Source organism: Phoca vitulina, unplaced genomic scaffold (genome assembly GCF_004348235.1).
Source record: "Phoca vitulina isolate PV1807 unplaced genomic scaffold, GSC_HSeal_1.0 scaffold13, whole genome shotgun sequence".
In the NCBI taxonomy this organism is placed as follows: Eukaryota; Metazoa; Chordata; class Mammalia; order Carnivora; family Phocidae; genus Phoca; species Phoca vitulina.
The window spans coordinates 14446534-14472892 of NW_022589716.1; the positions used below are offsets into that span (position 1 = coordinate 14446534).

The window sequence follows — 26359 nt, forward strand, 5'->3', positions numbered from 1 at the left end:
CTTTAAGAAATACAGCTTACAGAATTATACCTTTTCATTCAGAACGGTTTGACTACCAGGTTCCTGTGAAAATTCCTTGTCCATAAAGGTCATATTCTTTGTAAAGGACATAGGCTTTGAGGCGGTTTGGTAATGGAAGGAAGGACATGAAGACCGGGCAGCGCAGACGTAAGCGCCCCATCCGCTGCCGGATCTTCAGGCGGCACAGATGTCTGAGGGGCCGAGGGTTTGCTAAAACGAGAGAAACACACATTATCTGAAGGAAAAAGAGTTGCTTCATTTGTTAGTGATGTTAGGGTTTAGTCAGCAAATGTGTGTTAAACTTAAGCCACCCAAATTTGCATCTGCGGTGTCTAAATGGAAAAGGTAACAGGGAAACAGCCTTCCCTTCTCCTTGCAGTCCTTCGTGTCGACGTGATTTCAGAACCAGGCCAAGCTAGGAGTCCAAAGACTGGCATCAGTTGTGGGTCTGAAGTCCTTAAATCTACGTGAATTAACCATCCCCTCGCCTTGCCCTGTACCTCAGGGTCAGGCTTAGAACTAAAGATCACCACCCTGTGGAGAAACTAGATAAAAGCAATTCTTCTTGACTCATGTGCTACTACTGCGAAAGAATGTGGTTTGAAGGGCCCTTTGATATTCTCTGCAGGCTTTGATTTTACTTTTTCTCGTCCCTGTTTTCATTGCCATTTCATAGCTTCTAATTCCTGTATCTGCAGTGTTCCATACGATTAGGAGAAAGGTATTACCTGCCATATAATATGTGATTACCTAACAGAGTTTATCTACTGGGAAATGGTGATAAGTACAAATTAAGTGATAAACAGTAACTGTTTCTAGATAGGAATAGTATTTTCCTTGGTTTAAGGAAAGCTTTTAACCAGAAAAGAATGTTTTACAAAGCAAATAAGAATGTAAATACCTAGTAGTATTTTTGGTAAGAATCTTCTACAAGAAAGGATACTCACTCAAGATCAAATGGATTTCTGACCAGAGCCCCTGTTTTTGGAGCACAGCTTTCAACTTTGAACAGATTCGAACTTGATCGACGTAATCAAGCATCACTCGAACAACCTCCCCAGAGAGATGTTGCAGCCACGACAATGTTATTACTTCACAGAACTGAGGAAGAAAATTGGAACTATGAAAGTAAATGAGAAACTTAAGAATCTGTGGGGTTTCGAGCACTCAACTCACAGTCAGGAACCAAGGTCTCAAGTCCCTCATTTATAAACTAAGGCATTGAACAGGGAATTATTTTTTTTTAAGATTCATTTATTTGGGGGGGGGGGGCAGAGGGAGAGAGAATCCTTAAGCAGAATCCCCACTGAGCACAGAGCCTGATGTGGGGCTCGATCCCAGGACCCTGAGATCATGACCTGAGCCAAAATCAAGAGTCGGCTGCTTAACTGACTGAGCCACCCAGGTGCCCCAAGAAAATTATTTCTTAGCTCTAACATTTGGAAAAATATTTACTACTGTATCTTCAGAACTATGTAAGATGTAACCAGGGTGTGAAAGAGATAGTTACCTAATACCTGTCGTCCCCTTTGGTTGGCCACATGGCTATCTGGAATAAAGATCACCTTTCCAGCTTCCTTGCACCTAGACGTGGGCCACCTAACTAAGTTCTAGCCAGTGAGATGAGAGTGGAAGTATGAGCAACCCCCAGAATGCACTTAAAGAAGAGCCAGGTGTGAGCTGCTGCTTTCTGCCTGCCTCCTGGCTGGCTGGAGTGTGGCTGCAAGTTTCTCTTGTGATCGTGGAGCTGTCCAGTTAGAAGGCTGTTTATCTCTGGCCTTTACTTATATGAGTGGGGAATGAGCCATCTTACTAAAGCCACTCTCATTTTGGGTTTTCTATCATTCATGCCTGAAGGATAAGATAGTTTCTGTCTGTAGGTAATTTACACACTCCTAGCAAGGTGCCCATGTAAGAAGTCAAATAGTACTAAATAAAAAGTCAGGAAATAATTCAAGATGATATGTACCTAAATGCCATCTCCTACATTAATTATAACCTAAAAATAATTTACAATATTAAAACCATATGTTGCCTTTCACTTTTTAGAATTGATTCAAAGTGCTTTCTCCATTTCACTGTTTTATTTTTGTTTTGATTTTAATATGAACTCAGGTATTTCTAGTGCATCTACTACCTAGTAGTAGCTAGTAGTACTACTACTGTGCTAAGCACAGATCTCTAAGCTGAGGAAAGTGGTGAGCAGGAGTTTACACTGATGTATTTGTGGAGGAGACACAATCAGAAAATGTTAAGATAATTTCAGAAAGTGGTAAGTGCTATAAAAGAAATGAGCAGCATAATAAGATTACGGATGACAACTACCTTAGATAAGGTAGACGGGAAAGGAAGGGCCTCTTTGAGGAGGTAACACTTGAAACCTGAAAAGTGGCAGCTTTTTGAAAAGTCGGGAGTGCGCTCTAGTTGGGGGAAATAGAAGTGACCAGTTAGGGGGGAAATAGGAGACTGGTGTGATGAAAGCTAGGAGGAAAATGTCTCAAGAAGAAGGAGGTGGTCGAGTCTAAGATGGTGGAGGAGTAGGAGACCTTAGTTTCATCTGGTCCCAGGAATTCAGCTAGATAGCTATCAAATCATTCTGAACACCTGTGAACTCAACCAGAGACCTAAGAAAAGAATAACTGCAACTCTACAAATAGAAAAGTGACAACTTTCTGCAAGAATGACAAGACAGAAAAACTCACCTCAAAGAAAAGAACAAGAGGCAGGACCAACTGCCAGGGTCCTAATCAGCATGGAGAGAAGTAAGAACTCTATTGAAACTAGAGTTGAGAATAGTATAAAGAATTCTAGCTGGGCTTGAAAAAAAAAGCATAGGAGATACTACAGAATCCGTTTCTGGAGAAATAAGAGAACTAAAATCTAATCAAGTCATCATCAAAAAGGCTATTAATGAGATGCAATAAAAAATGGAGGCTCTAACTGCTAGGATAAATGAGGCAAAAGAGAGAATTAGTGATATAGAATACAAAATGATGGAGAATAAAGAAGCGGAGAAAAAGATAAACAACTACTGGATCATGAAGGGGGAATTCTAGAGATAAGTGATACCATAAAGTGAAACAATATTACAATAATTGGGATCCCAGAAGAAGAGGAAAGAGAGAAAGAGGTGCAGAAGGTATATTGGAACAAATTATAGCAGAGAACTTTCCTAATCTGGGGAAGGAAACAGGCATTCAAGTCCAGGAGGCACAGAGAACCCCCCTCAAAATCAATAAAAATAGGTCAACACAGGGGCGCCTGGGTGGCTCAGTTGGTTAAGTGACTGCCTTTGGCTCAGGTCATGATCCTGGAGTCCCAGGATCGAGTCCCGCATCGGGCTCCCTGCTCGGCAGGGAGTCTGCTTCTCCCTCTGACCCTCCCCCATCTCATGCTCTCTCTATCTCATTCTCTCTCTCAAATAAATAAAAATCTTTAAAAAAAAAATAGGTCAACACCCTGACATATAATAGTGAAACTTGCAAATCTCAGAGACAAAGAGAAAATCCTGAAAGCAGCTCTGGACAAGAGGCCTGTAACCTACAAGGGTACAAACATTAGACTGGCAGTGGACCTATCCACAAACCTGGCAGGCCAGAAAGGACTGGCATTATATATTCAGGGTGCTAAATGAGAAAAATATGCAGCCAAAATTACTTAATTGAGCTAGATGCCATTCAAAATAGAAGGAGAGAGAAAAAGCTTCCAGGACAAACAGAAACTAAAAGCATTTGTGATCATTAAACCAGCCCTGCAAGGAATATTGAAGGGGATCCTTTAAGTGAAAAGAGAGCCCAAAAGTAACACAGACCAGAAAGGAACAGAGACAATATACAGAAACAGAGACTTTATGGGTAATACAATAGCACTAAATTCATATCTTTCAATAGTTACTGTGAATGTAGATGGGCTAAATGCCCCAATAAAAAGACACAGGGTATCAGATTGGATAAAAAAGCAAGACCCATCAATATGCTGTCTGCAAGAGACTCATTTTAGACCCAAAGACACCTCCAGATTGAAAGTGAGGGGGTGGAAAACCACTGATCATGCTAATGGACTTCAAAAGAAAGCTGGGGTAGCCATCCTTATATCAGACAAATTAGATTTAAACCAAAGACTATAATAAGAGATGAGGAAGGACACTATATCATAATTAAAGGGTCTATTGAACAAGATCTAACAATTGTAAATATTTATACCCCTAACATGGGAGCAGACATTATATAAACCAATTAATAACAAAATTAAAGAAACACATTGATAATAATATAATGTCGGGGGACTTTAACACCCCCCTCACTGCAATGGACAGATCATCTAAGCAGAAGATGAACAAGGAAACAAGAACTCTGAATGACACACCGGACCAGACGGACTTCACAGATACATTCAGAGCATTCCATCCTAAAGCAACAGAATACACATTCTTCTTGAGTGCACATGGAACATTCTCCAGAACAGATCACATACTGGGTCACAAATCGAGTCTCAACCAGTACCAAAAGATTGGGATCATTCCCTGCATATTTTCGGACCACAACGCTTTGGAACTGGAACTCAATCACAAGAGAAAATTTGGAAAGAACTCAAATACAGGGACACCTGGGTGGCTCGGTTAAGCGTCTGCCTTTGGCTCAGGTCATGATTCCAGAGTCTTCATGCAGCGGGGAGCCTGCTTCTACCTCTGCCTGCCACTCCCCTTGCTTGTGTGTGTGCGCACATGCATGCGTGCTCTCTCTCTGACAAAAAAAAAAAAAAAAAAAAAAACTCTTCACAGTGTAGGGATAGAGGGAACATACCTCTGTATCATAAAAGCCATCTACAAAAAGCCCACAGAAAATATCATTCTCAATGGAGAAAAACTGAGAGCTTTCCCCCTAAGGTCAGGAACACGGCAGGGATGTCCACTATCACCACTGCTATTCAACATAGTATTAGAAGTCCTAGCCACAGCAATCAGACAACAAAAAGAAATAAAAGGCATCCAAATCGGCAAAGAAGAAGTCAAACTCTCACTCTTTGCAGATGATATGATACTCTATGTGGAAAACCCCAAAGACTCCACCCTAAAATTGCTAGAACTCATACAGGAATTCAGCAAAGTGGCAGGATATAAAATCAATGCACAGAAATCATTTGTATTCTATATACTAACAGTGAGACAGAAGAAAGAGAAATTAAGGCGTCAATCCCATTTATAATTACACCAAAACCATAAGATACCTGGGAATAAATCTAACCAAAGAGTCAAAGGATCTGTACTCAGAAAACTATAGAATACTCATGAAAGAAATCGAAAAATGTTCCATGCTCATGGATTAGAGGAACAAATATTGTTAAAATGTCTATGCTACCTAACAAACAATGAACCATGGAACACTACATCAAAAACTAATGATGTAATGTATGGTGATTAACATAACAACAAAAAATTTTTAAAAATGTCTATGGTACCTAGAACAATCTATACATTCAGTGCAATCTCTATCAAAATACCATCAACTTTTTTCACAGAGCTGAACAAATAATCCTAAAATTTGTATGGAACCAGAAAAGACTCCAAATAGCCAAAGAAATGTTGAAAAAGAAAACCAAAGCTTGTGGCATCACAATTCCAGACTTCAAGCTCTATTACAAAGCTATAATCATCAAGACAGCATGGTCCTGACACAAAAACAGACACATAGATCAATGAACAGAACAGAGAGCCCGGAAATGGACCCTCAACAATCTGGTCAGCTAATCTTTGACAAAGCAGGAAAGAATATCCAATGGAAAAAAGACAGTCTCTTCAACAAATGGGGCTGGGAAAATTGGACAGCCACATCCAGAAGAATGAAACTGGACCATTTTTTTACACCATACACAAAAATAAACTTAAAATGGATGAAAGACCTAAATGTGAGACAGGAATCCATCAAAATCCTAGAGGAGAACACAGGCAGCAACTTCTGTGACCTTGGCCACAGCAACTTCTTCCTAGAAACATCACCAAAGGCAAGGGAAACAAAGGCAAAAATGAACTATTGGGACCTCATCAAGATAAAAATCTTTGGCACAGCAAAGGAAACAGTTGAGAAAACCAAAAGACAACTGACAGAATGGGAGAAGATATTTTCAAATGACATATCAGATAAAGGGCTAGTATCCAAAATCTATAAAGAACTTATCAAACTCAACACCCAAAGAACAAATTATCCAGTCAAGAAATGGGCAGAAGACATGAACAGACATTTCTGCAAAGAAGACATCCAAATGGCCTACAGACACATGAAAAAGTTTCAACATCGCTCGGCATCAGGGAAATCCAAATCAAAACCTCAATGAGATACCACCTCACACCAGTCAGAATGGCTAAAATTAACAAGTCAGGAAACGACAGATGTTTGCGGGGATGCGGAGAAAGGGGAACCCTCCTACCCTGTTGGTGGGAATGCAAGCTGGTGCAGCCACTCTGGAAAACAGTAAGGAGGTTCTTCAAAAAGTTGAAAATAGAGCTACCATATGATCCAGCAATTGCACTACTGGGTCTTTACCCCAAAAATACAAATGTAGGGATCCGAAGGGGTACATCACCCTGATGTTTATAGCAGCAATGTCCACAATAGCCAAACTATGGAAAGAGTCCAGATGTCCATTGACATATGAATGGATAAAGAATATGTGAGATATATATATATTTATATATACACACACACACACACACAATGGGATACTACTCAGCCATCAAAAATTTGAAATCTTGCCATTTGTAAACAATGTGGATGGAACTAGAGGGTATTATGCTAAGTGAAATAAGTCAATCAGAGAAAGACAACTATCGTATAATCTCATATGTGGAATTTAAGAAACAAAACAGAGGATCATAGGGGAAGAGAGAAAAAAATAAAACAAGACAAAATCAGAGAGGGAGACAAACCATAAGAGACTCTTAATCATAGGAAACAAACAGGGTTGCTAGGGGGTGGGGGGATGGGGTAACTGGGTGATGGACATTAAGGAGGGCACCTGATGTAATGAGCACTGGGTATTATATAAGACTGATGAATCACTGACCTCTACCTCTGAAACTAATAATTCATTATATGTTAATTAATTGAATTTAAATTAAAAAAATAAGTAGAGGTGGTCAACTATTTATTGTGATTCCTTTTTCATCAAAAAGGTGACCAAAGAGGGGGTGCCTAGGTGGCTCAGTCAGTTGAGCGTCTGCCTTCGGCTCAGGTCATGATCTCAGGGTCCTGGGATTGAGCCCTGTGTCGGACTCCCTGCTCAGTGGGGAGTCTGCTTCTCCCTCTGCCCTTCCCCCTTCTCGAGCTCTCTCTCTCTCAAATAAATAAATCTTAAAAAAAAAAAGGTGACCAAAGAGACCTATTTAATCAAATTTTAGAGCTAAAAGAGATAGCCAAGAACCAAGGAGTATGGGTATATCAGTACCGCAGAAATGTTTTAGCTAGGTTACTCACCCCTTCAAAGAAAAAGCGTAATTAGTTTATAAGACCACATTCATTTTTAAAACCTTACTCAGATGCTACTTCATTTGTGAAATTCCCCAGGTAAAGTTAAATCACTTTCCCTCTGAACGGTTTCTGTACCTTTTACATCTCTTTATCATGTCTATTTTACATATTAAAACCTTTTCAACTATGAGCTTCTGGAAAGAATGGACGGAGCCTTATCTATTGTTGTAGTTCAGGGCCACCAGTAACGACTATATGAGTTGGTACAGTACTGTGCACTTACCATAGTATCTTTGATGACTGTAGATGTCCAGCCTTCAAAAGTATAGCAAGGATGAACTTTGTCTCCATGAGGACAATCAAAGCATCGCTCTACGTCATACCCGTAATTCAACAGCATCCTGAGCATGACTTCATCTTTCAGTGTGTATTGCAGTGCTGATGGGAAATGTAAAGGGTTGACTCTGCAGAAATAATTGACGTTGGCCCCATGCCGTAGCAGCAGACTTATCAGCTCATAGTTGCCCATCCGTAGAGCTATCTGGAGGCAGTTAACTGGGTCTTGGTTAGGCAGAGCTCCGGCACTCAGAAGCAGCTTAACTGAAGAGAGGTCACCATTTGATACAGCAAAATACAAAGCTGACTTCCTGTGGTCATCATAGTGTTTGCGAATTCTCTGATCTAGCATGAAATTTACATCAAATCCCGCCTGGATGAGGAGTCCCAGGCATTCGGGGTGTGCCCCTGCTGCTGCACAGTGGACGGGACTGATGCCACTCCGCTTAATGGCAGCAAGATCTGTCACTGGAACCAAAATCTTTAGGGCTCTGAGAAAGAATTTCAAAGTGCATTTAAAACATTGTTTTTGTTAAGACACAGCATTAACCTGTTTACAATGGTTTTATACTAGTACCAGATGGTATTCATATCAGGTGGCATTAGGACCCCCCAACCAAAAAGTACATAATCCCTGTATCCAAAAGCTCAGATACTTAGTAAAGTTAAATGAAACTAGTGTCTAGATACAAAACTCGGAATTAGCCTAATCAGTGAGACCTGGGGTTCCCCATATTGCCCAAGGACCTGGTAATAAAGTAGTTTTATGTCTCGTTCGTGGCTATAGAGGATGCCTGCCTTCACCACTTTCTAGCTGGTGGAGAATTTCCTATCTTTAGAAGGTATGTTGGAATTCTAGGATCAGAGATGAAGTAATACAGAGTTCCCAGAAGCTGCCCCGAAAACCCCCCATAGCTCTTACTATTTCTATCAGCACTAATGTCAGTGAACTTACAACAAGTGGCCTCTGTCAGCTGCCACATGAATGGGCAGGTGGCCCGAATTCTTGGGGATGTTGGCATCAGCTCCATGCTCTAGTAGAAGAGCCACAGAGTCTGGATTTCCTCCACTAGCGGCCTCAAGTAAGATGGAAGAAGAGTCTGAGGCCTGACCAAGAGCATTAGCTCCTAAAAGGAGAAAAAGTCTTGTTATGCAAAAAAAGTCTTTTCCACTGTATTGCTTATGCATTCTTAATATATCAGCACTACCCAGAAGCAATTATTAAGAAGCCACTTTAGCAAAGCACTGCAAATCGAAGAAATAAAAAATGTACCTCCTGCTCTCAGCCAGTTTATAATGTAGTTGGGAAAGGAAGAAATGGTGCAAACAGTCTCTAACTTATGAGTAAGTTGGCTTTCAGAGGGATTTTATAAGTTATTCGTTTGGAACTTGAAGATTCCAGGAGAAATAATTTTATAAAAGGTGATTTTATTTCCAGACCCACCTATAAAAGCCCACTTACGCCATACTTATATATAGGATGGTACCAACAATCCTGTTGGACAGGAGCACCCGGCCATCTGTTGATGTCATGGTGGAGAATGGCATTTCTCCTGTTTTAACATGTTCTTAGCGGGCTGTTCATAGCAAGACACACTGTAGTTGGTTGTAGTTGAAGCTGGGGACTTAGAGTTAACAGGATACATTGTAGCGCCCATAGGACGCTGAGTGCCATGTGATGGTGTGGATGGTAAGAGTACAAGTATAGGCAAAATGTCCTCAGTTCCAGATTTTGAGGGGAACTGGATGGTGAAGGAAGGAGAAAGGTGTTTTGGGTCAGTTGCAGAAGGCCTCTCAGTAAAATGGGTTTTGAAGAAAGAGTAGCCTTTGAAAGGACAAAGGGCAAGGGGAGCATCCTGGGCACATTCACAGCACATATAAAACAGAGGTAGTGGCTTTAAATTAGTGGAAACTCCACAGTCATCAGAATATATTGGCTGCCCAAGAACCCCATTCCTAGAATGCATGAAGAAAGGTCTAATAAACCTCCATGGAAAGAGTGGTCATTATGTACAGGTTCCTCTATGTGCATAATTTCCAAACTTCCCATCAATCCTAACAAGTAGATGCCAGTATCTCCATTCTAAAGATGAAAAAACCGAGGTTCATGGAGGTTAGGTGACTTCCCCAGAGATGCACAGCTGGTAAGCAAGGTAGTCAGGATTCACATGCAGGTGGGCCAGACCCAGGGCCTGTTTCTATGAGGCCCTGTTGCCACTCTAGGAAGGCAGGGTGGTGAAGTAGTGTGACTCGGAGTGAGACAGACGTGGGTTCAAATCTTGGCTCTGCCATTTCCTAGCTGTGTCACTTTGTGCAAATTACTTCATAAGGGAGTTACCTCAGGGAAATACCTCACTGAGGTCAACTGATGCTGGTTTCTTTTAAGAGTTAAGGATTTAAAACCGGGTGCCTCTCCTCTTTCGTTGCCTTTTTTTTTGTATAGATGAAGGATCCAGTGTTTACATGACTTTAGACATCTCTGATATTGCTTATTTAAAACATCTTACTTAAAACGTCTTATGGCCAATGATTGAAAACTACAACAGCCTCCCCTGTATGATGGGAAAGTTCCAGGTAAGTCTTAAAAAGCAGAAAGTTGTTCTTAAAAACAGGAGACCCTGTAGTCTAGAATATTGGAGACCAGGACCATATACTGTTAAAGAAAGAAATAAGGCTTCTGGACAGGAAGGAGAATAAAGAAAGTAAATCTAATATTGGGACTTTATTAAATCTTGGTAAAGATTTGCTTCTTTGACAAAAAGCTCTAGATCATACATTGCTTTATCAATGGAGGGTCTCCTCAAAGACAATAAATGTCAAAGTTCTCTGAGTCAAGGTCTCTGCCAGTTAAGTCAGGATGTCGAATTGGCGGCAGGGGAGGGTGTGTTTAAAGGAAGTCCTCCAACTGGTATCATCTCTAGCTCTCTTTCCTTAGGTGTAAAATGAGGACAGTGCCTACTTCATAGGGTTTTAGAAGATCACATGAAGCAGCATAGGTAGCTTAATGGATGGTACTTAGAAAGTACTCAATAAATCTAAGTTGCCTTCCCCTTCTCTCAGCTGTGGTTATTACCGGAGAGAGAACTGGGACCCAGAGAGAAGCAACCAGGAAGCAGTTCCTAACAACGGAAACATTTGATAACACACTGGACTGCCCCATGACTTAGCTTAGCAGAGACAACCTATGGGGGGGGGGGTGATGTGGGGTCTTCTGTTCTGTGAATCTAGAAAAGCACAACACATAAAAAATTAAACTAAACAACAACAACAAAAAAACAGCCATCCTCCGCATGGTTGGGGAACATTATATAAAAGAGTAACCTGAATCCTAGTAATCTTACGGAAATTACTTCACATCGAAGGAGAAATATTCAATCTCTATTTTAGGCCTTTATTAGCCAATATTAAGACATGCTTTCATCAAATATTTGTGTTAGGCTTAAATAAAATGTTAACTTCTGTTATTCTGAAGCTCTCCATGAAAAGGAGGACGCTTGCATCATGTTACCCCTTGGGGGTGTGCTGACAGTATAGAAAATCTTGCCTTTCTGCAGTAACATTTCCATGATTTCAGTGTGTCCACTTTGGGCAGCAAGAGCCAGAGGAGTGAATCCGTAGGAGCTCTGTGGGTCAGGGTGTGCCCCAGAAACCAACATCAGCTTCACTATGTCCTGCCTGCCCAGTCTGGCTGCTTCATGGAGAGCTGTCCTTCCGTTGGTACACCGCAGATTCACGTCTGCCCCAGAGCTGATGAGCAAGGCGGCCATCTCATAGGAGTTGCGCAGAACAGCTGGGAAATTAGAGGTGAAACAGGCATCATGTTCACCGGGAAATTATGGCCACAGTAGCTTATTAGCCAGTGCCCCTTGGGCTTCTTAAGAAGCTCTTCCTACCTACTCCCATGCGCCAGCATTTTGTATTTAGGAAACAGATTGTAAAATGAGGCTTATATCCAATAATATTAATAGTGTTTTACATCGATAGCCCATTGGCTTTTCTATAAGCCATGAACAATTATTGTCTCCTGCCTGCTCATGTGGCTGAAAAACATGAACATATAAAATTTTCATTTATCATTTTTATGTTCTTCCCTCAAGAAAATGGGAACTTAAGTACCCAATATAGTCCTAGAAGTGCTTTTAAGTGCTTTAAACAAAGAAAAACAAAACCAGCAATAATTAGGAAATTATTTTTTATTTTTTTAGAGAGAGAGAGAGAGAGCGTGCCCGAGCAGAGAGGCAGAGGGAGAGGGAGAGAGAGAATCGCAAGCAGGCTCCATGCTCAGCTCATAGTCCAACTTGGGGCTCAGTCTCATGACCCCGAGATCATGACCTGAGCCGAAATCAAGAGTCGGATGTTGAACTGACTGAGCCACCCAGGCGCCCCAGGAAATTATTTTTAACCTCATGTTTTGTTAAAATTTTCTAACTGGCTTTTCTGCATTTATGCTGTTATCATTCACATTTGGATGATAATCTTTAAGTCCTTCAAGATTCTGTGCCTGGGTGGCCCAGTCAGTTAAGCGACTGACTCTTGGTTTCGGCTCGGGTCATGATCTCAGGGTCCTGGGATCAAGCCCCATGTCTGGCCCCATGCTCAGCTCGGAGTCTGCTTGAACTTCTCTCCCTCTCTCTCCCTCTGCCCCTCTGGCTGATGTGCAGGCGCTATCTCTGTCTCTCAAATAAATCTTTCAAAAAATATGTATCCATCTCCCTATCCATGTGTTAATTATTGGCACCCACTGTGTGTGAGGAGTCTTGCTAGGTGCCAGATGTTGAATCAGTGTGAATTCTCTTTGTAACCATTTATAATGTGCCATGGAAAGTGCTTTAGGACTAGAAATACAGAGTGCCAAGCGTGTTGAGTCTTTCTTAACTCATTGAGCTGGCATTAGTGTGCACTTTGATTCTGGAAACTCATATCCTTTGTTTTAGGAAATCATTTTCTTATTCATTGATGATATATCACCTCCATCTTCTCTGTTCTCTTTCTAGCATTTCTGAGATTCACATGTTGCTCCTCTTAGAGAGTTTCTTTTTCTTTCCTATTTCCCATTTCTTCTTCTGGAAGTTTTCCTAAACTTTATCTCCCAGCATTTGTTTTGAGTTTTATACTTTAGCTACCATTTTTGATTTTCAAGAATATTTTTGTTGTTTTGTTCAATTTTTTTGCAATGTCCTGTTATTTCATTACTTTTCACTAATTTCTCTAACTTGATCATAATTTCCCCCTACATTTTATTTTCCCTCAATAGTCTGTCACGTCCAAGTTGCTTATCTCTGTTGAAGACTTTTCTCAGAGAGTCCTTGTCGGTCTGCTCATGATGAAATAGTTGGGGACTGAAAAGCTGAATGGGGATCCTAAACGTTCGGAGTAGCTCTTGGACTGTGTTCCTCACTGTGTATTGATGTGCCTGGGCCATTTGTTGGGGAGCCCCCAATTTCAGTCTCTTGTTCTTTCTTTTGGGGTATATCAAATTCCCCAGAGAAGCCTCCTCTTGGAAGGTAGAGTTCTGGCTGTGGGCTTTCTGGAATCCTGGTGGAAGAGGAGGGCTGGGAGGTCTCAGCCTGTGTTTGCTTAATTTCTCCCGTGTTTTCAGTCTGGTACCCCCACCATTGCCGAGCATCCCCCCAGTCCAGAGAGTCAGAATTCGGGTGGGGTGGGAGAAGAGATCTGTAGCTCTGGCTACTTGTTCCTTAATAGTGTTCTAGCAATCCTCCTATATTAGCTGCTTGTCCTTCATCTGGGCTCCACGAGATAACCATCACCAACAACTTTTGGGCCTTTTGATATAATTGTGTTGCTTTCCCCATGAGCAAGTTAAGATTTGGCTTTCTTGTCACTGACTACTCATCCACCTGCTCTCCAGGCTTTAAAAAACTATGTTGCTGTCGCCTCCTCTCCTATTCTTCTCACTCTTTTGTATCTTACCTCTTTAAAACAATTTCTTAACTATAATTGTAGTGAAGACTCAGGAGAGAGCAAAATCAGCCATTCGTATTCAATCAGCCATCGGCTGTCTCTTCTTACTCTGCTCACCTCTTATATTTCTTACACCCGAATTCACTGGCTAAGGCACTGTGCAAAATGATCAGCTCATTGGCAGAGAGTTTGCACCAGGCCACCCCATGGGCCAGTCTATAGAAAGCTTCAGGACGGTCAGGTACCCATGTCTGGTCAGTTGGAACCAGAAAGACAGCCCTGCAAATATGCACAAAAAGCTGCCTTGCCATTTGCCACAACATGGACGGAGCTATAGAGTACTATGCTAAGAGAAATCAGGGGAAGACAAGTACCATATGACTTCACTCATACGTGGAATTTCAGAAACAAAACAAATGAGCAAAGGAGTGGGGGGAAGGAGAGAGAAAGAGGCAAACGAAGAAACAGACGCTTAATAGAGAACACACGGATGGTTACCAGAGGGGAGGGGAGAGGGGAGATGGATGAAATGGGGGATGGGGATGAAGGGGTGCACTTGTCATGATGAGCACCGCGTGATGTACGGAAGTGTTGAATCACCATGTTGTTCACCTGAAACTAATATAGCACTGTATATTAACTGGAATTAAAATAAAAACTAAAAAAAAAAAAAAGTTGCCTTTGAAACGTGTGGGCATAGAGGACACTCAGAATCACGGACTGTTTTCCAGAGACAAGGTATCAGTTTACCTGTAAGAAGAGGCGAATTGCCTTCAGAATTCTTGGCATTCGGATTGCAGCCACTGAGAAGAAGAAAATGGGCATTTTCCAAGAGGCAAGTGCTGACAGCCAAAAAAAGTGGCGTTTCACCGTTGTGCGTGGTTTGCTCCCACATGCTGGGTTTTGAAGCTGAAATAAATCCATTAGCCCACACAGGTTAACATAAAGAAATAAGTTTTACATTAATTTCTCAGAAGCATCAGGAAGAGTTGTAAAGGGAATTTACCTTTCAGGGTTATTTCCAAAATGTCCTTATTTAACTGCACTGCAGCCTTATGCAGAGGAAGCCAACCTATCCCATCTGCTTCATCAAAAGCAGAATGGTGCTTGGTCAAGTGTGACAGTGCATCTCCCTTACCTATTGACAAGTCGAATGGGAACAGATTCACATTTGGCGCACACACACACACACACACACACAAGGCAGCCCATGCTTCTGAAGTCCACCATCGAGCTTAGTGCACGAGATGACAGAGTTCTAGCCCCACGCTTTATGAGAGACATGTTAGAATGGCATGGGAGGAGAAGCAGTAAGACCTTTCACTTGCGCTCCCTATCCCCCGGGGCCTGTGGCTGCCCCCTCGGGTTGTCACATAGCTCAGTCTGCCCAGGAGCCCAGCAGCGCTCTGCTAAGTTGTGCTGTGGTACTTTCTCGCAGGTCTGGAGAATTAGCGGTGGGCCCCACAGTGTTGAGCATTTGGGAGAACCTGCTTCTGGGCGTCCTGAACTTAGCGGGGTAGTGCCGCCGTGTCAACATCCCACCGTACCAGGAGCCGGAGGGGATAGAATAGGAAGAGTACTTAACTGCCTCTATTGTTTCAATTATCTTCTTGTAGTCCGAGCTCAAAAAGGAATGGAAGCTGCATAGAAAACAAATATATATGTAAGCCCCAAACTGAGGGAAAAACGAAGGCATTTGATAAAAACACAAAGGGTAAAGGCAATTGACATTAGCCAAGGATGAACTTTTATATGAGGCAGTTACTGAGGCTTCATGGAAATACTTCCACAGTATAATGTGACCCGAAACGCGCTCCAGGAAAACTGCTCTCCCGTGTCTGTCTTTCTGGGATGGGGGAGGGGGGCATTCATTATTCCATCTGTCTTAAGTAGCGTTTCCTAATTCCTTCAAGTGCCTGACCAAGTCAGCAAGCCTTCCTATGTACCATATAACTCTTGCGAGTCTAACGACTGACATTTATACCTACAGTTAATTTTAATTTTTCTGAAACATTTCAATCATCAAAATCTTATGCCTTTCAACCTAAAATCATGACTTAATTACTGAATGAACTTAAAAATTTTTCATCACAAGGTTAAAAGAACAGATCATCTAAGAAACCCAATTTCTTTACAAAACTTTAAAGATGACTTTAAAGATTATTCCTAAATGTAACACAAACATGTAGGAATAGTGTGGTAAAGAAAGTCTAAATAGCTTCAGACTTTGAAGCCAGACTGCCTGCCTCTCACTAGCCCTGGGACCCTGGGTAACACTTACCTGTCTCCTCATCTCTACGTGGGGATAATAGGACTTAACCACATAGGTAATGAGAATCAAATTTAAATGAGTCAAAATTTGTGAAATGCTTAAAATAGTGTGGCACAAAGTGATCAGTCCATGAGTTTGTTACTTAAAAAAAAAAAAACAGTTTTAGCGTACTTCAACATCTCTACATTTAATTATAAAATCTCTTGGAGTTAAAACACATTTATCCAGTTTTACGTCCAGCAGGCAAAAAGAGGTCACCATCCCAAGCAAACAGGGTTTATCACCCCTGAAAAACAATAGTAACTACTTGGGGGTGAGGCTGCAGATCAGCCAGAGAGCATCTGAGCAGGTGTCCTGGCTGTGGATGGTCCACCTCTAGCGCGATCCTTTTACACCACGGAGGGACCTGTGGGGTCCTTTCCTAGTGTTGTCATTTACAGAACTCTGAATATACACCCTTCAGAAAGGGTTAGTTTCTTTCTGGGTTTAAGTTTACATAATTCCTCCTTTTGATTTGAATAAAGACTGGACCTTACCCCATCTTCCCACTGAGGTTGAGGATAATTTTCTATGTGTATTGGTTGGATTTATGCATTCCCTTGGCTCCCCAAAGACAAGATGCATTAGGGTTCTCTAGTGTTTCATATCCTTGTGCGTTTTTTCTCATTTCCAGCCTGCAAGTTCTCAGCCAGAGTTGCTGCTAATCTCCTTCAACCGTTTACTCCCTAATTACATTCTGAATTATTTCCAAATTTCCCTGTCTGGCTGGTGAGACATCAAGTCTCATAGATATTTAAATGACAGCTCCTTGGATTTTGACCCTCTCTCCTGTTTTTATCACAACACCAGAACTGTGCTAATGACACGTCTCAACTGTTGAATCCTCACACCACATCGCCACTGCGATCCCGTTACCTCTGATCTGCAGACGCCTGCTGTGGAGTGCTCAGCTGGTGACGGTCCTGTATGCTCTGCTGGATGATGAGCTGGGTATCCAAGTCCTCCTCTGTGTCTTCATCACTCGTGTAATTATCCATGTGGAACGCTGACAGATTTCAAGTCAGAATGAATTAAAAATATTTTTCCAGTTGTGAAAACAAGATAATCAAATACTTAAAATTACAAACAAAATTCAGAGAACTACAAAACTGATAGGATTAAGAAAATGCAAAATTTAGAAAAAATATTCATTAAAATTTTTCCCCGTAAATTTAAAATAGTTTTCTGAACTGCCACAAATTCAACATAAATTTGAAGTTTCCATGAGTAGCTATTTTTTAAAGCCTATTCAGGAAAAACAACCTTTCATATAAAACTTAGGTCAGTGCCGTTTTAACTATGAAAATAAGGTCATTTTTTTCTCAGTCATTGTAGCACGCACCCAAAAGAACATCTTTATGCTGAAAATACAGTAAATACTAAAAACAAACATATTATAGGACTATATGTACTCTTATAATACAACATGTAACAGTAACAGTGGTAGTAGAAAACAATGTATTTTATTAGGCAATATCTCAATGGTTTTAAAAGAACATTTCTGTTTTAGCATAGAATAGGTTTGATCACATACCAAGGACTTTTTACCTTCTGTTATATCCTTTAGGAGAGCACGGAAATTTTCACTGTCAAAGATTAGCACATCAGAATTTTCATTTATATTTAGGATCTCCACTCCCCCGTAGGGACCATTCCATTAATAGCTTTACTATAAATACCTGATCATAAGACAGTCTGGCATATTCTCCTTATTTTTTTTTACATGTGGTTTAGCTCTCTTTGGAAACATGATCTCTTGTCTTCACTGCTGTATTCATCAAACTTAAAGGACTAAACATTTTATTCCTGGTATAAAATGCTTTTGCAGGGGGTTGGCTGTGTGAAGTGAATCCATTCTCTTAAGACTCATGCACATAGCCACTGCAGACCAGAATCAATTTTCCACTTGAGAGGCCATGTTTCTCTGACCAATTTATCAAAGGGACTGTCCCAACCACCCTGATTCACTGGGTAGCTGCACCTACATTTTCTCTGGGTTACAGAGCTGCAGCCTAAAGTGTCCTGGGGGGGCGCCTGGGTGGCTCAGCCGTTAAGCGTCTGCCTTCGGCTCAGGTCATGATCTCAGGGTCCTGGGATCGAGCCCCACATCGGGCTCCCTGCTCCGCGGGAAGCCTGCTTCTCCCTCCCCCACTCCCCCTGCTTGTGTTCCCTCTCTCGCTGTGTCTCTCTCTGTCAAATAAATAAATAAAATCTTTAAAAAAAAAAAAAAAAAAAAAAAATAAAGTGTCCTGGGAATCCCAAGGAAGGAATTAATTCCACACAGGTAATAAAATTTTGACTATAGTTTTGTTTTGTTGAAATGTTTTAAAATTGTTAATCTATACTATTAAGAATATATGTTAAATAGTAAGAATATTAACTATTAAACATAACAAAGAGACACTTGGCATTTCAATCAAACACAGAATCAGTGCCAAGCAGCACAATATACGCAGCTGGGTGTGTAGACCTGCCCCCAGCCATCCACTGCCTTTGTACGCAAACTTCACTGTGTGAGTTAACTTCCCTCGACACTGTGAGCCATGGAGCTAATGCTGTAAAAGTGTGATGTAAAGGGTTTAGTTCTGGAATTGATATTTTCCTTATTTAGAATCACCTCTGGTAGGTGAGTGGAAAGTCAACTATTACTGAAGCTGAAGAAATGACTTAACACTTGTGAAAACATGTTTTCTGATATTAAGTTTTATCCGGTTAGTCTCCCCAAATCTGTTTTTCACCTACATGTCAGGTAAATAAACGTTTCAAAGGTTTCTCATATGCTTCAAAGAAACATTTCTCTTCATGTTTTCTAGAAGGGCTGTATTCCAGTCAAGCAAGAGTGGTACATCAGGGAGGAGGACTGTGAAAAGACCATTTAAAAGAAAGACACATGGGGCGCCTGGGTGGCTCAGCCGGCTGAGCATCTTGATCTCAGCTCAGGTCTTGATCTTGGGGTCGTGAGTTCAAGCATTGTGTTGGACTCCACACTGGGCGTAGAGCCTACTTAAAAAAAAAAAAAAAAAAAAAAGAATGACACAAAGATACTTGGTTCTATAATATATATATTTTGAAGTAAGTGAAGACAACACAGATTTTTTTTAAAATGTCTTTCAGATGTTTTCTTAAGTTTGTCCAATTTAGTTATCCAACTGACAAAGCAAGGCAACCCCACGCTTGATCCAGTGTTGAGTGGGTTGGTCCGTCTTTAACAACATTGCAATAACAAAGTTAGTGGAATGTCCTGTAGTGGAAAGAGTTCCTTTACGTTCACTTGTCTTGTAGAGGGGACAGATGTAGGCATTCGACTTCACAATCTGAGACTTTTTGGCTTGGAAAAGAAAGAAATACATTCATTTGGTAAAGGGAAAACAGCCCCTGGGACTAAAAGAACAACTATTTTAGTACTAAATCTAAGATTATGATTATAATATTTGAACATTTCAATGTTGTTATTGTTGTATATTGTTATATACCATTGGTATATAATTATGGCTGTGAAACAAGACAAGTGATTTCATATGGTGCATGATTCTCGGTTTAGAGGATAGGAATCGATTCTAAGTCCTGATAACTTAGCAGGCATGAAAACACTCAAGAGGACTTGGGAGAGGAGGAGAAGGTAGGGAAGAAGGAATAAAATACAGCACAGGTAAAGAGGCAGATATAAAAAGAGAGGACACTGCTGCTTAGAGCCCGAATACAAGAAATGGATAAATCAGAAGAAGCGGAAGTTACTATTTGCTTTCAGCAGGTTATTACTAGGGAAGACACACCAACTCTTACCTACTCACAGAAAGAACCCACATATTATCCTTGAAAAGCCTGATATGAGCTATAAGGAGTGTTTCTAAACTAAGGCTACATTTCTCATAGTTACAATTGAACTGCGTTAATAATGAAAATACTTAATGGGTTAGGTGGTGATTGTGGATGATTTGGAAATGTTTCCATTGATAATTATCAGAGAACAAAAACACTAGAGAAGGAAGAAAAAACAAAAGAATGAGCCTCATTTGTTCAGACTCGAGGAAAAATGATGGTAGCAGAAGAAGGGAAGGAGTGAGAAGCTTTCCCAGGAGAGCAGAGTCGGCCTCCAGCCCCTGTGCCTTGCAGGTCTGTGCCTTCGGGCACCTGTCTGGCTCTTGGGCCTAGGAGTTTCCCATAGCCAGAAGACTCTAGCCACCAGCCGTGTGTTTCTGAGAGGTGTGCAAAGGCATTTCAGAATCAAAATATTGATGGAAAGCCCCGGACTCTGGAAAAGTAGAAGTGTGGGGGAGGGGCAGAGAAAATGTTGCATCCCATGGGATAGGAGCAAAAAGAGGCATGATGATATGCCCAGAATAACATGAATGCAACACGAAACAGGGGAACAATATATTTCCAATGTAAACATTAAGTCACTGTTTATTGTAATCGAACAAAGTCTTAATAGGTTTGAACAGAGACTTAATTGGGGGAGCCATTAAAAATACCCCTCTCTAAAACTCTTAAGAAATTTTGTTAGAAGTAGACTTACTTGGTTTGATCCATATGATGGGCATCAGGTCAAACAGAAGTTTGGGGTGTTGTTCGGCAAGCAGTCCACTGTGAGGAAAAATTGACATGTTTATTAGAAATAAGATGAAATTTGCTTCTAGAAATTGCTACTTAGATACTGGCTTTTAATACAAGAGAGGACCAGAAATATGCAGAGAAAGAAATATAAAACAAAACAAAACAAAGCCAAGGAAGAGGCAATGAATAATTGAAAGAAACGAAAGATAATAATGGCAAGGCAATGTGTACAAACAGTGGAAAAATATCAATTCCTGTCACTTAAAAAAAAAAAAGATTTATTTATTTGAGAGAGAGAGTGCATGAGTGGGGTAGGGGCAGGAGAGAGGGAGAAGCAGACTCCCCACCGAGCAGGGAACCGGACGATTCGATCCCAGGACCCTGAGATCATGACCTGAGCTGAAGGCAGATGCTTAACCAACAAAGCCACCCAGGCGCCCCTGCCACTTTTAAATACCATCCATGAGGCCAACACTATCCTATCACATTTGGTCCTCACCGTGACCTTGTCCCCATTCCTGTTCCACAGATGAAGAGTGGAGGTTCAGAGAGGTTGAGTAGTTTTCTCTCAGTAACACAGCCCTTACGTGCCAGAGTCAGAATTCAAACGTACATCTGTCTGTCTAGAAAACGTGGTTTCTTTTCCCTATGCTACATTGTTTATTTGTTTGAAAAAAGGAGGGAAGGGACGAAGGGACGAAGAGAGGAAGAAGGAAGAAAAAGATGAATGAATACATATATAAGGAAAAGTAAGTTAAGACAAATGTCAGTAGAGTGATGAAAAAGAAGAGAGAGAGAAATAACCACAGGAACTAGGTGGAGCTAAGTCTCCTCTTTGCGCTGTCTTGGAATGATCTCTCTAGAGCCTCCTTCTTGCTCCCCTCAAGCGATTCTCTGGGCCTCAGCCTTTAACCCTCCCTTGAGAGCAAAGCCTAACCCTGACCCTGGAAATAGAGGATTGTGCTTATTAGTGGACTGATAAAGAGCAGGGTTCCAAGGGAAATAATCTCTCCCCTTGCCTCTTACCTCTACGTATTTTTCCTTAAAGATTTATTTATTTTATTATTTTAGAGAGAGAGAGGATGAGCGGGAGGGGTAGAGGGAGAGGGAGAGAATCTCAAGCAGACTCCCCACTGAGCGCAGAGCCCTGAGGCAGGGCTCGGTCCCACCACCCTAAGATCATAACCTGAGCAAAACCAAGAGTCCCCTGTGTAACTGACTGAGCCACCCAGGTGCCCCTCCCCTGTGTATTTTATTTATTTATTTATTTATTTTTAAAGATTTTTATTTATTTATTTGAGAGAGAGAGAATGAGAGAGAGCACATGAGAGGGGGGAGGGTCAGAGGGAGAAGCAGACTCCCCGCAGAGCAGGGAGCCCGATGCGGGACTTGATCCAGGGACTCCAGGATCATGACCTGAGCCGAAGGCAATCGCTTATCCAACTGAGCCACCCAGGCGCCCTCCCCTGTGTATTTTAAACAAGAATAGCAACGCTCAATTTTCCAACCTGGAAATTCAGTATTTATTTTAAATATTTTTTTATTGTGTCATCAAAATCTGAGAGAAAGTTTTCCATTTACCAACAGAAATGGGAAGTTTACTATAACCATAAAATGTTCGAAAGTGAGGCACTCCTGCATGTTACGAGACAGAAGGTAACAGTCCTAAAACAGAAGAAGTGAGAAAATAATTTCATCTAACTTCTACCAGTAAGACCACTGGAATATTAACTAAAAATTCTTCAGGACCTAAAAACACTCACTTATCAATTGCTCCAGCCTGAGTAACGATTTATGGCAAGGATTCTGATATTTTTTACTACTTGCCATATTCCCTAGAAGAGGCCGTTTGGTGGGGTGGGGTGGGAGGGAGGCAGCAGATGGTGTGTTTTACTCATTCAGCTACAACGAAAGCCATGTCTTCAGTTCAAAGCCCTGACCTTGTTCTGTCCCAGCGTGCTCCATCAAGATACAATCCGTGGATGTACACGCCGTCTTCTGGGGCCATCTCGGATGTATCCGAAGGAATAACCTGAAGGGAGAGGCACACACTCATAATGGTCTCTTTCCCAGACCACTCTGTCTTATAAGGAAAACATTTGCTCAATTTTCAGAATGTATTCAGGGAAACTCCACTATATAATGGCTTGTATACATTTTTCAGTAAAAGTGTAAATGTAAAAATGTATAATACAGTTCTTTTTGAAGCATTTTATCAGGTTTTACTGTACCTTATATTAATTTTTGCTAAAACAGAAGAGCAGCATTAGATTATTTGAGTGGAAAATTGAAATATATAAAAGTCCTATCAGACACAGCAAGACAAATATCATCTACTTTCTTCATGAAACACAAAGGATGGAAAGAAATCAAATAGTTTATAATGGACCATAAGGATAGGAATTCTGCATATCTTCCTTGCTTAAATACATGATTTTGATATAGTGATAGACTGTGGAGTTCAGGGGGTTACTGTACCTCAAATTCATATCCTAGTAAATCAATAGGGATGGTGTATTTTCTGGCATAATTCTGCATAGCTCCAGTTAGGAAGGCTTGGGTGAAAAAGAATCCTGAGAGCCAGAACACATTAGGTTTTCCTGAATTATGCCAGTCCTGTAAAGGGCAAACAAAATGCATTATGTTCAGTTTCCAACTCACACAGCATCACCTCATACAATTCCTTTTTTTTTTTTTTTAAAGATTTTATTTATTTATTTGACAGAGAGACACGGCGAGAGCAGGAACACAAGCAGGGGGAGTGGGAGAGGGAGAAGCAGGCTTCCTGCGGAGCAGGGAAGCCCAATGTGAGGCTCGACCCCAGGACCCCAGGATCAGGACCCGAGCCAAAGGCAGGTGCTGAACAACTGAGCCACCCAGGCGCCCTCATATACAATTCCTGATTCTGGTGTATGTGCTGCCCACACTTTCCATCACAGGACTCTCTTCCCCGACTCAAAGCACACAACTTTGGCCTTCTACCCTTTTCCCTTATAGTTACTGTTCTTGGAAAATTCAAACTAATTTTAACATTAACCTGAATAAAACAACATTTGAAAGATTCACATCTTCTGCAAAGAGCCAAAGATAAATTATTTGGGGATTTATTATATTACTTAATCCCACTCAAAAGCCACTACCTTTAGACATCTTATGCACCATATCACAGAGCCCTCGTGTGTTGATTCCAGCTCCTTAAACCTCTCAGCCACCCGTGCCTCCATGCCCACTGCCCCCGCTCCAGTTCAGAGATCCACTGTCTCCTTTCTGTATCGATGCGTCCATCTTCTCACTTCTTCCCTCTCTCGCTGCTCGGCACATCTAGCGTCATTCTTCCCGAGTAGACGTCACCATACATGGTTCGGATTGGGCTTAGCACCTTGCATAATTCTTTAGTGATCTACTACTACTCTACCAAATTAGAGTCTAAGCACCTTAGTCTCCTATTCAAGAGACTTCACAATCTGGCCCTGAATTGTATTTCCAGCTTGGTCCCTTTTAATTTCTCTTCAAGCATCTTGCATTCTAATCAGACCATTTGCTGGTCTCTTCTCTGCATTGGGTGGACATCCGTCTTACATCCCGATGGAGGCTGAACCTTTCCACACTCTCCACCCAAGCACTTTTGGTGCAGGAACTCTACTTCCTGGGGTGGGCACGTGATTCATGCCTGGCCGATGATACCTCCAGTCATCGTGATCGATTCAGGAATGGACACGTGACCCAATCAAAGCCAGAGATGCAGAGACTCTTGCTGGGACTTTTGGGGAAAAGACACTCAGCTCTGTGAAGTTGCGTGGATGTGGGGCCAGAATTGCTGCAGCTCTTTTGCTACCACTGGACAAGAACCTACCTGTGAATGGAGTCAAGCCTCAGAGAAATGGAGCCAGGAGACAAGGTGCAAGAATCCAGGACCAGGGAACAATTTTGCACCCTAGGTCAGCTCCTGCCTAGAGCCACTTGACGCCCTGGATTTTTCAATTACTGAGGGAATAAACTTCATTTGCGTTTATGTCAGAATTTTTACAACAGAATCAGTCCTAAGTGAGATAGTGCCTTTCATTGCACAGCTATCTCTAAGTCCTTTTCCTTTTTTCTTGCAGCGTCCAAAACCTTTCATCTTTTAGACCCAGCTCAAATGTTTCCTCATCCAGTAAACAAGCTCTGCTTTCCTGGGCTAGAAGAACTCTCTCCTTTCTTTGAATTCCCAGAACATTTTACAAATTGATCTTTTATGACTCATCCCCTACTCTACTGAATTCGTTTTTTCTTAGATACATATAAGCTTATCCCCCTGTAGACTATTGGCAATTTGAAGGCAGGGCTCATGTGGCCATCACACTTTTATCTCACAGAGGACACAACAAGATGTTTTGGACAAAGTGGGGTCTCAATTCACACCAGTTGAATGAACAGATGAATCAATAAAATGAACTCTGTCTCTGAGCGAGCAGTGCACTGTGGGAAGAAGCCAGCTTTGCTTTCTGGGAGGAAGAGACCAGACTTGTGCTAGAGATGTTGCAACAGTATAAGTTATCAAATCAGGAAGAGGTGGAGTGGTGCCTGGGTGGCTCAGAAGGTTAAGCATCGGACTCTTGATTTCCACTCAGGTCATGATCTCAAGGTTGTGAGATCGAGCCCGGCGCTGGGGGTGGGGGCACGCTCAGCAGCGCGTCTGCTTGAGATTCTTTCCCTCTGCTCCCCCACCCCGCCATGCTGTCTCTCTCAAATAAATAAATAAATCTTAAAAATAAAATATAAAAGAAGAAGAGGTGGAAAAAGAGATGGACTTTGACAAGGACACAAGCCAGGCAGAACCGGCACCATGCAAAAGCTGTCAGAACCCAGAAGGCGAGTGTATAGAAAATTCCCCGGCTCACTCTAGGGCTTCGTTTAGCCGAGAATGTCACGAGCGTCTGGGTCAGTGACTCGTATAGGGTTTCTGAATTAGCTACCATTTACTGGGTGCTTGGTGCGTGCGGGGCACTGTGCTCAGCACTTTACATGCATCACCTCATTTGGTTCACAAAATAACTCAGTGAGTTATTCCTCCCATTTTACAGATGGGGAAACTGGAGTGCAGAAAGATGAATATACATCTTGCTCAAAGTCACACAGATACTAAGTGTCAGATAAATAGGATGAATGGTGAGAGAGAAAAGAGGAAAAGAGAGAAAACTCCAGGCGACTCATTTGCTTAATTTGTTAACTCTAAAAAGCATTGGGAGGTGAAGTCAAGAGTCCAGGAGAAAGAGAGGAGAGGGGAAAACCATACAGCCTCCCTAAGGGCAAGAGGACAATGGGGAGAGATCCATTCAGAGGAAGAAGGTGTGTGGCGAAGGATGATAAAAGTGCCCAATAATGAGTGAGGTCTTTCTTACTCATTTGAATGGAATGATTCCAAGGGGGAAATTCAAATTTCAGAGAGTAGGGAGTTTGGTGTGGACTTTTTATCAACAACAAAAGGAATTTGTCCTGGAGACTCTCCCTGCTGGCACCGTGCTGGCACCGTGCCAGGACCCCTCTAAAAGACCAAGGTAATGACTCTTTGAGGCCCTTTAGGAATGAAGCAATATACAGGAAATGGAAGCAGTTTCAATAAAGGTTTCAGAAAAGCTTGGGAAATGAACTGAAGTGTTAAAGAAAAAAAAGGAAGATTGTGGCAAGGGGAGGATGTGATTAACCATATGTCAAATGCTTTTGATAAGGGATGGAAAGAGGCTGTGCACACAGGAGGAACTAAGACAACGTG

General features: G+C 41.6%; 2 protein-coding genes across 2 annotated transcripts in view; both read right to left on the minus strand.

Moving 5' to 3' along the window:
- Positions 1-18055, minus strand: ASB14 (ankyrin repeat and SOCS box containing 14). Its single transcript, XM_032411544.1, has 10 exons — positions 17588-18055; positions 16930-17059; positions 15328-15382; positions 14749-14875; positions 14493-14651; positions 11365-11610; positions 8776-8947; positions 7768-8311; positions 969-1122; positions 1-231 (listed from the first exon to the last, which is right to left on the minus strand). Exons 2-10 carry the CDS (start codon positions 17049-17051, stop codon positions 53-55), a joined length of 1758 nt encoding a protein of 585 aa, XP_032267435.1. The 5' UTR covers positions 17052-17059; positions 17588-18055; the 3' UTR covers positions 1-52.
- A 791-nt stretch (positions 18056-18846) lies between these two features.
- DNAH12 (dynein axonemal heavy chain 12) overlaps positions 18847-26359 on the minus strand; it is a 234173-nt gene continuing 226660 nt past the window's right edge. The window contains exons 70-73 of the mRNA XM_032412204.1: positions 23086-23223; positions 22548-22639; positions 20570-20637; positions 18847-19381 (exon numbers count right to left, since the gene is read on the minus strand). Coding sequence (XP_032268095.1) covers positions 19191-19381; positions 20570-20637; positions 22548-22639; positions 23086-23223 — 489 coding nt within the window. The 3' untranslated portion in view covers positions 18847-19190. The remainder of the gene's footprint in view (positions 19382-20569; positions 20638-22547; positions 22640-23085; positions 23224-26359) is intronic.

What these genes read in the sequence shown, in the direction of transcription:
- ASB14 (XM_032411544.1), bottom strand. Translation starts at nt 17,051, where the DNA reads ATGGATAATTACACGAGTGATGAAGACACAGAGGAGGACTTGGATACC. An exon ending in CAATTCGCCTCTTCTTACAG is followed by an intron (nt 11,611 to 14,492) that starts GTAAACTGATAC and finishes CTAATTTCCCAG; the next exon opens with CTGTTCTGCGCAACTCCTAT. An exon ending in GCTGACAGAGGCCACTTGTT is followed by an intron (nt 8,312 to 8,775) that starts GTAAGTTCACTG and finishes ATTCTTTCTCAG; the next exon opens with AGCCCTAAAGATTTTGGTTC.